Source organism: Amphiprion ocellaris, chromosome 17, assembly GCF_022539595.1.
Source record: "Amphiprion ocellaris isolate individual 3 ecotype Okinawa chromosome 17, ASM2253959v1, whole genome shotgun sequence".
Classification (NCBI taxonomy): domain Eukaryota; kingdom Metazoa; phylum Chordata; class Actinopteri; family Pomacentridae; genus Amphiprion; species Amphiprion ocellaris.
In genome coordinates this window covers 23716591-23730623 of record NC_072782.1, presented here as the reverse complement: position 1 = coordinate 23730623, position 14033 = coordinate 23716591, and the positions used below count along the sequence as shown (strand labels likewise).

The 14033-nt window shown below is 37.2% G+C and overlaps 1 protein-coding gene across 1 annotated transcript in view; it reads right to left on the bottom strand.

Annotated features, from left to right (window-relative positions):
• Positions 1-6888: 6888 nt before the first annotated feature.
• Positions 6889-14033, bottom strand: part of scai (suppressor of cancer cell invasion) — a 34370-nt gene continuing 27225 nt past the window's right edge. The window contains exons 12-17 of the mRNA XM_023284361.3: positions 13358-13457; positions 11832-11913; positions 11544-11616; positions 9849-10022; positions 8132-8232; positions 6889-7678 (exon numbers count right to left, since the gene is read on the bottom strand). Of these exons, the coding sequence (XP_023140129.1) occupies positions 7532-7678; positions 8132-8232; positions 9849-10022; positions 11544-11616; positions 11832-11913; positions 13358-13457 (677 nt within the window). The 3' untranslated portion in view covers positions 6889-7531. The remainder of the gene's footprint in view (positions 7679-8131; positions 8233-9848; positions 10023-11543; positions 11617-11831; positions 11914-13357; positions 13458-14033) is intronic.

Sequence of the window (14033 nt, the reverse complement as noted above, 5' to 3'; positions counted from 1 at the left end):
TTTTTTTTAATTTAACTAATGGCAACACAGTAGTGCGTTTGGACATCCTTCCCAACCCCAGTAAAGACACAGATCAGTCCTTTTATGAAGCCAAATGTTCTTTTCTTTATTGGCTCCATCTGGCAACACACTGAAGAAAAAAAAACCCCAAAACAAAACATCTGATACAATAATTGATTTCAATCATTGTTAAGATGGTAAAGTGATAATACACCAGTCTTTGGCACTTTCTATTCTAAACAAACATGCTGCTTACAGAGATAATCATCTGTTCTTTTTTTTTTTTTATAAACTGAAATACTGAAAATACATTTGACAGTTTGACACTGAATGATAATCACAACAAGCAAGTCACACATGTTGCTATAAAGGAGGGCTGCACCCATCTTTTGGACATTTTTACAAGTATAAAAATGTAAAAAGAAACCCTGCATATCAGGGGAAGAAAAAAGGATTGATCAGTCGGCAGTTATTTGTGATGTGTTCCCAAGAGGCATGGTGTGCATTCTCTGTGGTAGTGGGTCTTCACATGAAGCAGCAGCCTTTGTGCTTGTGCACCCATGTCAAAAACAAGGTTATTTTTGTGCTCTGGTGGATTCTAATACTGGTTATGCAGGGCGAGCACTGATTTACCCCTAAGGCTGGCCTTGAAAAATCAGTGCTGGGTTCTCTGCTTCTTATATGCATTTCACTGTATGAATGTTGGAAGTACAAAATGGCAGCTTTAGTTTAAAAAGAAAAAAAAAAAGATTGTGTAACACTGCAACAAAAATCCAAGGTTTGCTGGTTATGTTTAATGTAGTTGAAACATTATATTTCCACGCCTCAAATTTAGCTAAATTTTCTTCTAATAAGGCAAAATCGGGCTACTACACATTTTACACTTGACATATCCTTGAACACTGGAAAGCTTGTAAACGTTGTATTATAGGGATAGCAAAGGCAATGGCAGCAAAGCAGAGAGGAGAGCCATCAGTGGGGGGTTTGTTTTTGTGTGTGTGGTTCAGTGTCCACCCTGCATAAGGCTTTATAATCCTGCATGAATACATAACAGCATCAATTCTGCATAATCTTGTAGATCAGCCACTTGTTCTAACAACTGAGTCACTTAAGATAGACTAGCCAAAACATTAGCTCAATTTGTGTGTACAACGCCACACAACTTGTTGTATACAACTCAAATGAGCACACCCCTGTGCAATATCACTTAAATGTCTTATCATTCCACTATGTATCAAATTACAGTCATTTTGTTACTTCTAAGCTGAACACGAGGTATTTGCCCTTATTTAAAATTGACAGTTTATATGTACTATATTAAAAACACAGGCCTCACAGGAAGTAAGTGCAACTAAAGTCAGTCCACCTTTCATTACTGAGATTAAAATCTTTTACTTAGTCAACACTTCACATGTCCATCTTCATTTATGATGACAGACTCGGTCTTCCTCAGCGTAGAGGACACCAGTGCATAGCACAAATTAGAACTTCCGATTACTGTTGCAGCTGTATTTTTCTTTTAGTTGGCCAGTGATCTTCTTGCATCTACCTGCAAGTTTCACAATCCGATGTTTTTAGTTCCTCTGACTGTTGTTTTCAATATGGAGCCATGACACAGACATGCACAAAGACACATTTCATAGGTCCAGAACTAACAAAGTTGTGCTGTTCACAGCTCATTACATAACCATGTTCATACAATACAGCTGACTGGGAATCACAGATGGACTGTTTAATTTCAGTGATGTCAATGATCACAGATGTATCTGTTTTTGTTGCATTGAGTTTCTACTTTGGGGCCAACATTTTCAGTAAAGCCATCTAAAGTAATTGTCTTTTATTGTTCATATAAGCAAACACTGTCCAAGTTAGAAATAATGCAATCATTAAGATTCTCAAATTATTTGACATTTAATTGATATTGGACAGGGGTGTCCACACTTCTGGTGTATACTGCACGTTGTTTATACAGTTCATCTTCTTTGCACAAGTTAACATCTTGTTCACAAATTACTATCATGGTAATATCTTGTTTGCATCAATGAATATTTTATTTGCACTTATCTTAAATGCACAAGTTAATAGTTTGATTGTACCAGACACTGTGTTCTTCCATTCCCTCAAAACATCTATTCTGTTTGCAGAGACCGTCTCACATATACAAGTGATCTGCTGTGCAAAAGTTACTTTGTTTAAACAAACTGGTATTTTGCTCCTCCAAGTTAATAATAATAATAATCTTTTTCGCACGGTTTTTGCACAACTTAATTATCATCTTGTTCTTACATGCACATTTCTATCCTGTTCACACAAATTAATATTCTGATAACGTCTTAATCTCACAAGCTATCGTGTTCACACAGATTGATATCTTGCTCGTGTGAGTTATTTTTCTAAAATCTTGTTTGCACAAGCTATTTTACTTATACAAGTTAGTTAATATGATCTTTACACAAACTGATATCAGTTCACAAATGGTGTTATCTTGTGTGCACAACATACACTACCGTTCAAAAGTCTGGGGTCACCCAGACAATTTCATGTTTTCCATGAAAACTCACATTTGTATTCATGTGCTAACATAATTGCACAAGGGTTTTCTAATCATCAATGAGCCTTTCAACACCATTAGCTAACACAATGTAGCATTAGAACACAGGAGTGATGGTTGCTGGAAATGTTCCTCTGTACCCCTATGGAGATATTCCATTAAAAATCAGCTGTTTCCAGTTAGAACAGTCATTTACCACAATGTCTAGACTGTGTTTATGATTAATTTAATGTTATCGTCATTGAAAAAAACTGCTTTTCTTTCAAAAATAAGGACATTTCTAAGTGACCCCAAACTTTGGAACAGTAGTGTACGTTCCTACACAGTTACACTGTTTAAAAATGTGCACACAAGATTCATTACTAGGACCTGTGCAATAATAAGAACTTTCAGCTTCCAGGACTTTGGGGTCTCTAACAATCTACTCTAATACACCCATCAAATGATGTGATGCAGGACAGGCCATTTACACCATACAGAAGAAATTCATGCTATTGCACCATGCTCCATATACTGCTGGGTAGCTTATGTAAAACTAAAAACATGAACGAAGAAACAAATAATCACGCATATGATGCATAATCTCGTTTCAAGAAGCGTTTAGGAAGGCTGTGAGAGAACAACTTCAAAAAGTTGCTGGCACTAATGATCCCACTGGTGCTACATAATAAAATAACTGGTTGTGTTTATGGTGGTGTTTTCAATGTGAAGCACAGACACATCACTACAGCAAATAGTCATAACAGAAGCTATTTTTTTTTTATAAACATGAACAGAGAACAGTGCCCCCTCACTGTTTAGAGTTTTTTTTTCCCAATAGACAATGGCCATTTTGTGCAATGAGGCCACTGATTTTCATATTTTTTATATACTGTGAGGTCTGGGAACACACCATACAGTAACATGTTCTAAACATAGAAACATGATTCTTTTTTGGAGGTAACAAACTTATTAACATGCAGTGTCTGATGATTTTAATTTCTTCATGTTTTTCTTCTACCCTAGTTTATATCCTAACAGGGTTTTTTTCTTTTGTTGTTGGTGATATGGTGTAAAACACATCATGAAAGGCGTTACAAACCCTGCTGACAGCGGCATTCTAGAGCACCGCTGTCTTCTTTCGCACATGTCAACAACATGTTATTGCTGCTTACTCAACATTTTTCAGAAAACAACCAACATGCTTGACACATTCCACGTAGAAGCAGTTAAAAAAAAGCACTGCAGATGAAAAGTTCCTATTGGAAAAGGTTTGAAATCACTGATCCACACTGCTTTAGAAGGTCACCATGTGAAGGGCTGGCATGAAGAACAATAACATGAAAGGGTTTTTCTCGTTTTTCCCTAAAGCACAACAAACAAGATTATAATATTAAACTTTATAAAGTGCAAGCCTACAATATGTTAAATGGCATAACTGTCAATACCAGGGAAGGTGGATATTGCAGTGAAAATTGAAGAAAATGTAAAAACAGCTCACTTCCCCAGACAAATGTAAAATGGAGAAAACAGTGGCACTTTTCCTCTGCCTCTCTTCAAGTTGTTGGAAAGTTGGAATGTAACATTAGAAAAATGGCCAAACAACAAACTGGCCTCTTTTACAGCTTGCTCCTCCTTAATTTCAACTTCATATTTCATTACACATTTTATAGACTTACTAAATACTGAACAAACACATCTTTGCCAAAACATTACTATACACCATGTGTACACATACTTTAACAAAGTCAATAAATATAAGAAACACTAAAAAATAGTGTTTGTCAATTCAAATCTCTTAATTTCAACCAGCTGCTTGGTCACTTTCAGCATCGCTGCATTATTTCAACATTGTGTCCACAGGCTGGTTTCACTACCGTCACTATAATGTCCTGTGAGGTCGCTTGCCAATGCTGGTGCCAGAAATAAATCTCCAGCAGTCACACCTGATAAACGTTCTGCTGTTCTACATCCATCCCCGGCTTGTTTCTGCTTCAGCTGTGTTAAAATACGAGACAAATATATGACACTGTCCCACCAAGAAGTTGAGCCAAAATGGTAACTGCACAAAAAGCATGAGGCTGCATTTCTCTAACTAACCCCAAACAGACCAAACCAACAATGAATGCATTTACTAACAAGTGTGTGCATCAAAATGTGTTAGTTCAGTCCATGTCATTTCAGATGACAGCGTTGCTCCACCATCTCAAATTTTGTTCATAGTTTACTTATTTGTGATTTAGGACCAAAAACTCAGTCCTGTAAAACACATTTGGCTCAATTTTGAGAGTTTTCAGATTTGTGAATTTCTGTGTTTTAGTCTTTATAACAACATATTACAAGACAAATGCAACGCTAGTATAGTCCATATGCTGGGTTTATTAGCTAGCAGAAGTGACTGAAGGCTTACTGGTATTGTTTGTAAATTGTTGCCATGCAAGCTCAGAGATCTCATGTAGTCAATGAGCATGATGTACAAGACCAAATAGTGGCTCAACAAAGGGATGCAAATACTGTGAAGCTAAGGCAAAGGCAGATTTTGATGCAAGCTAATTAACATAGTCTAGGCAGGGAGTGAAGGATGGCAGGAAGATGTGTGGGAGGCAGAAAGTCAAAAACGGATTTTTTCCACAATAAAATAAGAAACAACAGCAATACATGCTTTTGTAAAAATGCCTGATTTGGTTTCTAATGCCTTTGAGATATTTCTAACTGAACTGCCTTCCTTGTGTGCTACAAGGGCATAATGTTTATCAGGTAAAATATCTCCATTTGAGGGCTTACACAAGCAAATATTAATATTTGTGATTGTATGTGGTTAAATCAGCCCACACATTTCTGTCACCCTCTAACCAACCCCAGAGTATTTCTCTAGATTCGCCCTTGGAGACTGCATGGGGATTTAATTTTGGCACCTGACAACAGACTCCTGGGTCCTACTGGAATGCTACTTCAAAGTGCAAAACAAAACTCTAAGAGAAACAATATATAAAGTGAACAGAAATGTGCTTTGACTATGTGTGTGGAAGTAGGCAAGGGTCTAGCTTGAATACTACTTAAAAAGTTGGACTCAAATATTTTTATACGTCGTTGATTGCCTGACGAGATTTCCCTTTAAGAAGAATTCAAAGTGGAGACAGAGGTGGGTGTGAGAAAAAGGCAGGAATGAAACTGTGGGACTGACAGGTCCAAGTGTATCAAAGGAAGTGCCTCTTACAAGAACCTTAGCTAGTTTGCTTGCCCTGTTTAGAGTCACTGGTAGGATCAGTTTAGACAATGTAATGTTCCTGTGAGCTACTCCACTGCTCAGTGGTCTCACTTGAGAGAAGACATCATTTTACCTTACTAAAGCCTACTAGGAGAGTTTGTTCAATATGTGCACAACAGGTCCTATCTATGTATTCAGCATATGCACACTACTGCCAAGCACGCTCACCATAGCCCTAGTAGTGCTATTCTCTATCCTCATGGACTGGCTGCACAGATCATACATATATATATATATATATATATATATATATATAGTTAGGTATATATATATATATATATATATATATATATATATATATATATATATATATATATATATATATATATATATATAGTTAGGTAAAGTATAACATTGGCCTTATACTACTTCTTTGTTCACTTGGAGGACTCTGGTCCATACATGCACAGTAGGTGCAGGATAGCACTTACTATCTAGCATCTAGCAACTAGAGGATGAAACCGATGTCACTTGGACCTTGTCCCTCCCTCAGCTTCACCCAGGCTGCCTCTCTTCACTACACATTTGGATTTTTAGAGTTTTCAGGAACTGACAAATGTGAGAGTCTAAAAACTTGAAGTGGTAAAACCCTTTGGACATACTGCAAGGACTTTAGAGTGGTTTCAGGTCGTAGCAGGAGGAAGATAAATGCTGTTGCCTGTGGTTTATAAAGAAGCGAGCAAATGACATTTCATTCAAGTAAACAAAAAAAGGCAGCTCAAATGATAGTCCTGTCATCATTGTCAAGGTTACTATGGTGTTTTGGCTAAATGTTTCACTAATAAACAGAGTGAGATATGTTACCAGTAAAAACATGTTGTTACCGAATACTTTCTTAACTTTCTACTCTGGAATCTCCTCTGTTGTCTCTGACTAGATTGTCTTCATTGTTTGACTCAACTAAAACTGTACAAGCCCATGCAACACATGCACTGGTTCCATTCACTTCCTAACCACAGGGTATTTTTAAATCAACACTTGTGGTGCATTCTCTGTGGATAAAAGAACTACATAGAGGAATTTCTTTGCCCTTTTAGCATGCAGACACAGCACAGTGATATGGAAAAGGAATAAGTATCACTAAAGCACACAAGGCTGAAAAAGTGGATTATTAAAGGATTTAGAATGAACTGCTGGTTAACGACACAAAAGAGAAAAACTCTAGACAAGTAAAAACATTTATGGTGAAATGTTTCAAATTCCAACCTTGTTTGTGAATAATGGCACCCTCTTGTTTGCCTTCATTGAAATAGATGAAGACCCAGCTGGAAGCTTTCTTCCATTAGACTTCCTTTATCTTTTATACAACCCAACAATGATAAATTATGTTAGAAAACGTATACAACCACGACTGCCAACATTTTTACAATTATCTGACATGACGAATGAAGTTGGAGGCTGCAGCTTAAAATTCTGCATGAATTGGAGTTAAAAAGTTGTGTAGCCTGTCACTGGCTTGTTCACGCTTATTCCTAACATGATGCTTATAATTACGAGGCAAGTCGCGGAGACTCAGAATGGGGAATTTACACTATATTAAACTCTCTGGCTTATCTATATGAATGTGTTAATGTTGCACTACATTTGCTTTTACAAGTAACAGTTAAATGCAGGACATGAACTTGTGTGTATTGAATCAGTTAATTGATTACCTGTAAAAAATGAAAAACTGTGAGGGCTGTGGCAGTGGAGTCTGTATGTACATATATGCCATATTGCCCCGTGTGACGCTGTTAGTAGGCTTCGAGTGAATCATCCCAAAATAAGCTCTGCACGTCCAGCATGGTCGCCAGCTCCAAAATATGCTTCTGTAGAAGGCCGCTCTCCACTGTGTCTTGTTTGGGGAGCTCAGGGTACGACTCTGGGAAGCTCCTGGACTCCTGCAAGCACAAAACACAACCGTGAATCCATCCAATTTAAAATAAATTTTATTTTCAGGACTATTTACATTGTAGATTCTCACTGAAGGCATCAAAACTATGAATGAAGACATATGGATTATGTAGTGAACACAAAAGTATGAAATAAGCCATAACATGTTTTACATTTTATATTTTTCAAAATATCCGCCCTTTGCTTTGATTACTGCTTTACTCTTGGCAATAACAGAGATAGTGTAGTGTAGCAGACTGTAATGAACTGTGTGATACACTGAGCTCTGAAGCGATATGATTCAAGTGTATTTTGTGTTGGAATTTTCCAGAAGTAGGACACTCTTCCTTACAGGACATGTCAGATGGAACACATTTTCAGGACAGATCCTGTTCTTAACTGTATTAAAGTATAAATGAATTTTTGGCTTGCAAGTAAACATTGCAGCACCAGTGACTTACCCTAAAGAGTTTATGCAGTCTCAGTGCTGCTGAGCAGAACACAAAGCGGATCAGCAGCAGCCGCAAGAACTCATCACCAAAGAATTGCAAAAAGGCTTGATCTGTGAAAACAGTGTTGCAAGTCAATATTAGTGCTGGAACAAGTAGTTGATTCAACATTTAGTTGACCAACAGAAAATTAATCTATAACAATATCATGATTTGTTCTTAACTATCTTAGTTCTCATGGTTGTTTGGCTTATTACTGGAGACATATCTGAGTTGTGCCATCTTTGGTCATGACATGTGGGAAACCTTGGCTTTGTTTTCTGATTTATTAGATGAGACAGAGAGACAGGAAATGTGGGGAAAGAGAGCAGGGGAATGGCATGAGATAAGTCTCCAACAGGTGACTCACTGCTTATGAAACTGGCACCCATGTCATGTTAATACCTTTTTTTTAAATTCAGTGGTGCTGATGTGGCTCAGCAACCCCATGCGTGCATAATTTACATCGGCCGGCATGGGGAGCAGAACAACAATGGAAATCCCTGCAGAAATCAGTGGACAGATATGCAGAGCATGCAGAGGAGGTATAAATAAACAAGGGGAAAGCACTGGGTCCAGACAACTGAGGCTGATGGAGACTAGGAGATATCTCCTTTCTACCATCACCTGGTAAGAAATTCAGGGGACTTTTGCCAGTGTAGTGTTACACAAAAAAATACTCTGGATCCCATTGTTATGACTGACGGCTTTCAGATGACTCACTTCTGCAAAAAGTAATAAATAAATATTTGGGATAGTTTGCTGGATGGAGAAAACAAGCAATTTAAAGATGAAACCTTGGGTTGGGTTTAGGAATGTGTGTTGGGTAATTTTCAATACTTTCTGACAAGTTTTAGTCTAAAGGATTAGGGAGTTACATAATAGTAACCAAGGGATTACTAAATAATGAAAATATTACAATCCCTGAACAGCAAGCCATTTTCTATTGGTTGAATTTATATAAGAGTTGACAGTAGAAAAAGATCGGAAAACTGTAATTTATGGCTGATGCTGTTCATCCATCTAATACTGCTGTGGAGAGAAGGAATGCTGCACTGTTGCACTTTACTTCTACTGCATCAAAATTAGGTAGCGTTTCAGCAATTTAGGAGCAGGTTCAATAACCGTGTAACTGATTCACTGTAGAACGCTGTATCTCACGCTCATTACATTTTTAGAGCTATCATTACTTTTATCAAATTGTTATTAATAGCTGTATCTATCGCTTAGTCAATAATCAATTAGTTGTCAACTGTTAAATTCATTTCCAACTACTTTTTTGAAAGAAAAAAAGTGAAATTCTCTCACTGCATCTTTTTAAATGTGAACATTTGAATATTTTCAGGTTGGGCAAATACTGGCATTTAATGCTGTTTAAGTGTACTAACAAAAAAGAAAACTAACCAATACACATTACTTGTACTATGATTAATACTGCTTGACAAAAAATAAAAACTAATTAAATAATAAATGTAAAAACATATTTATCACGGTCCATCTTAATCTTTTTTTTTGGCTTTTATTTTGACAGGTTAAGTTGAGAGGCAGACAGGAAAGTTGCAAAGAAGAATGAGGAAAGACTTGCAGCAAAGGGCCGTGAGCTGGAATCGAGTCCAGGCCGCTGTGTTAGTGACTATAGTCTCTGTTTAACCCACTAGCAGCCATGTAAGAATTTCTGGAAGATTGCTACCTATGGTCCGTGATCGAGTAATCATCTGCCCAATGTCACGGTAGACTTTGCAAAGAAATTCTTGAGCCCTTTCCCACAGTCCTCGTCGCACATTACTTAAACCACAAACAGAGGAGAAAGCCAAGAGTGGGCTGTAGAGGAACAGAGTGAAGAGGCTCCCACGCTGAGATTGATCTAAAAAGGCAAGTAGAGACCAGACAAATGAGACACATTTATATTTCATGATCATATAAACATGGCACCTGAGTACTTTCTCAAAGTAGCATTCTCATTACATCGAACAATTACCTACATGGAAAGTCTGCCAAATAAACATGAACACATCAGAACATCATCAGAGATTAAGTAACAGCATCTTTAGAGATTCAGGTTGTTCAATTGTAATAGTAAGTGGTAAATAATTATTTAAAGGAGAGACACGCAGCTTTTTCATGTTCACATGTCTTAAAATTGTTAACTTTACCCTAACTTAAAATAAATTTTTGCGCAGAGGGCTGTACATTTTGCTGATTGGAGGTGCACAGGGAAATGATCTTTTAATAGCATGCACCAACAGGACTAATTATTACACAAGCAAGCATATGGGTACCTGACTGCAGCTTTTTACCAACTTAAAACATTAGTCTCCTAATATTGTACTTTTTGTTTTCAACAAACCATATGAGAAGCCCTAAGGCAACCATAAGTCTTATCAATGAGCAAATACTGTGTGAATCAAATCCTTACATATCTTATTTCTCTGTGCCACAGAGGTCCATTGTTGTCCAAAAATCACTAAAAACACCAGTGATCCACAGTCACACTATCTGACATTTTCCTTCATTACTATGAATTCATTACTATGTTTATTTTGACTTCATCCTACATCCACCATGCTGCTGTCGGCAATACTCCCTCTAGAACCAAATGGGCATTAACACTCTGCTGAAATCAGTCCCTACAAATGCACAATTTATTGCTATTTAATAATATTTGCAAAAAAAAGTACATTGAGCAGCTGTTTCACTTAATTACTGAGTCTTTAAAGACGGCTGTGTTCCAAACTACAAACTTTTTTTAATACTTTCAGTTCGCACTGTGCTCTCACCACAGCTTCCAGAGATATGCGAAAAGAGAATTTCCCCTTGCGTGATCAATGTGTGCATTTAAAAAATAAATAAATAAATGAAAATATTGCAGCTGTCCTTACTAAGTACAGTATACATAAAATTGGGACATACTAGTCAATCCTAATATTGCACCTTTGGCTTTAGCTAACATGCTCACATCAGTCTGCAGTGTGAAATGAGCTGTCATCTTTCTGTGTGTTTAAGCTCATTGATACTTGTTCAAGAGACCATGACTTATCTTTTGCTGGTCATAGGATGCAGGTCAGAATGGCCATAAAAGAATGCTTGTTGGCAACTGGATGTAGGAGGACATCCCGGTACTTTTCATATACTGAATTTGACGTACTACACTATACAGTATGGTAGTGTGGGTTTTGGCAGACTCCCTGTTTTTTTTTTGCTTGCAACCAATAGGCTTGAACAAGTGAGCCACAGAAGACACAAGAGTACAGAAGTGAGATGGTTTACAGAGACGGCCTAACTATGCTGGTTTTAGTGTCAGCATGGAATTTGCTTATGGTCAAAAAATGACAGAATATGATCAGCTTTATGCTTGAATGAACTGTGGTTTTAGAGTTACACACACCTTGTACACTCTTGGGATATACTGTAGGTGATAGTAGGCACACCAGAGGCTGGCCAAACAGATTTGTGAAATTCTATTAGGACAAAACAAAAGACACAAATCACTGTTAATCATAAAAAACACCCATACTGGATGCAGTCTCATAAAATCATTCATACAGTCTGAAACTGCAGCTATAATGTAACCATGGGGTCAGTGTACTAGTGGTGGAATTTGGCATTCTGTTCTGCCTTAGCAAACTGGCACCATTAAAAGCATGTTGAATTAGGTATTAGCCTATTTACATACCTTGTAGGCTGTGCTGTTTGAAGAATCCACAATGACAAAAAGTGGCTTCCGGGTGAAAGGGAATAAATCCCCTGGATGAAGGCTGCAACATTACAAACAAGCAGATGTCAGGAACCTTGACACATATCTATCCTAGTAAACTCAAAATGAGCCTCTGCAGTGCTGAAAATGGACAGGTGGCTTTTCAGTCGGTTGTTTATCACATCGCCGGTTGTGTACACATATTTAGAGTTTCTAGCTTGTCATTAATGCAGACATTACACTTACAATTGTGTGGCCACACAAAGCTCCAGTCTGGTAGTTAATTACATAATTGTTAACTGGCTTAATTACCAACAACTGTGACGCAACACAGGGCTGAAATAAGCACCCTGGAATAGTTGAGTCAAGAGAACAACCTGGTATCTTGTCAGTCAGTTATTTGGCATATCCACAGGCATTCCTTCTGCCATCTCACCAACACCTTTAACACTTGACCAGTATCATCACACTGCCACCTCCAGGTTCATGCCAGACAGACAGGACTCATCTGAGCAAAACAAATTGATCTCATCTGACCAAATGTTCATGTTCTTTAGCAAAGTTTAATTTCATATTTATACACCAAAGAGCAAACAAGGGTTTCTTCTCTAACATCATCCATAGATGTTGACATTATGCAACGCCCTTTATGCTGCTTGAGCGATCACAGAAACTGATCTCTATTAATAACCCCTGTGCCAAGCACCTGCTCATCTGAACAGTCACTGAAGCTCTGATTAGTGGTAGTGTGGCTCATTCTATATGTCCTGATTACTGCAAATGGGCTTCCATTGATTTTCACTTGATCACTGGCCTTCCTGTATGCTGTTTGAATTTTGTCTCACGGTCAGATTTTTCATTTCTTCTGTAATGGCAATATGGGGCCATGATACAGACATGCAGATAGAAACAACCCATAGGTCCAAAACCTACAAAAGTTCTACTGTTCATAGCTCATTTTAGAACCATGTCCATGCAGTTAGAGTAATTGGAAATCACAGGTATACTCAGTTTTGTTTCAATGATCATAGATATTTTAACTTGTCTGTCAGTAATCACAGGTGTATCGTCCTTTATTGAACTGAGTTTCCACTTTGGGGCTTTGTTTTTCATATTTCATGTATTCATATGTATTGTATTGCACATTCTGTTATGGCATGAGTCTGGATCTACTTGTATAATGGATGTAACATTAAATTATTATTATTGACAGTGATATGGAATGCAGTGATTGGGAGGTAGCCGGATGTCACACTGAGTCAGATTGATGTTAACTATGCCAACATTAGTCACAACAAACAAAGGGAAAACACAGGGATTTCCCTCCTGTTAAGTAACTGTGAACACAAGAAGCATGACACAATGCTCAGCATACTATCCCACCAATAATATATGAATTTTTTTCTGTTACTAATTTTATAATATTTGAATTTGAGCTTTTTCAAAAATTCTGAACAACCTGAAAAATGATAATAAATATATTCCACAAATGAATAACTCCTCACCAGTGCATTTCTTTCTGGGCCTGATTCCTCTTCTGCACCGTCTCTCCGTTCACCACATCTCTATTTGTATTTGTAAGAACTCCTCCAAAATCATATGGTCCTGCAAGAAATGTTTGAATGTAATTAATCACTGGTTCAAATTGAAAACACAGAGTAGACAGAAGCGTATATCATTCATTTCACTGCAGCTCTTGGTTACCACAAATTAATACTTTCAAAAGACCAGAGTTTTGCTGAAGTAGCAAATAAACTTGATGCATTGACTTTTTTTAAAAATTTTTTTACCAGTGATCAATACCTGGAGTTAATCTTAGTCTGAATATCCTTCAACCATAAAACAGAACCATCATGTTTACTTTTTTTATACTGCTGTGAAAACCTGTGATAACAATGTAAAGTTGTTAATATTGCTATGCTTAAAAAGTGAAGATATTACTGGTGGATTGTAAAATACACAATGCTGTTGAAGTCTTACATAATGGTTATTAAAAATGAATGAGATGCTCACTCCTGCATCTCACAGTGGACACACTTTGTCATCAATTTCATAATTTAACATTATTAGATAGAGATTTGTGCTGTCTACTATATAAAGTACAACAATGCAAAAGACGAGCTTCTGGAAGGTAAACAGTGTTTTCAGGTGTAGCCCTTTTGGTGTGGATTTAGGTGCTGT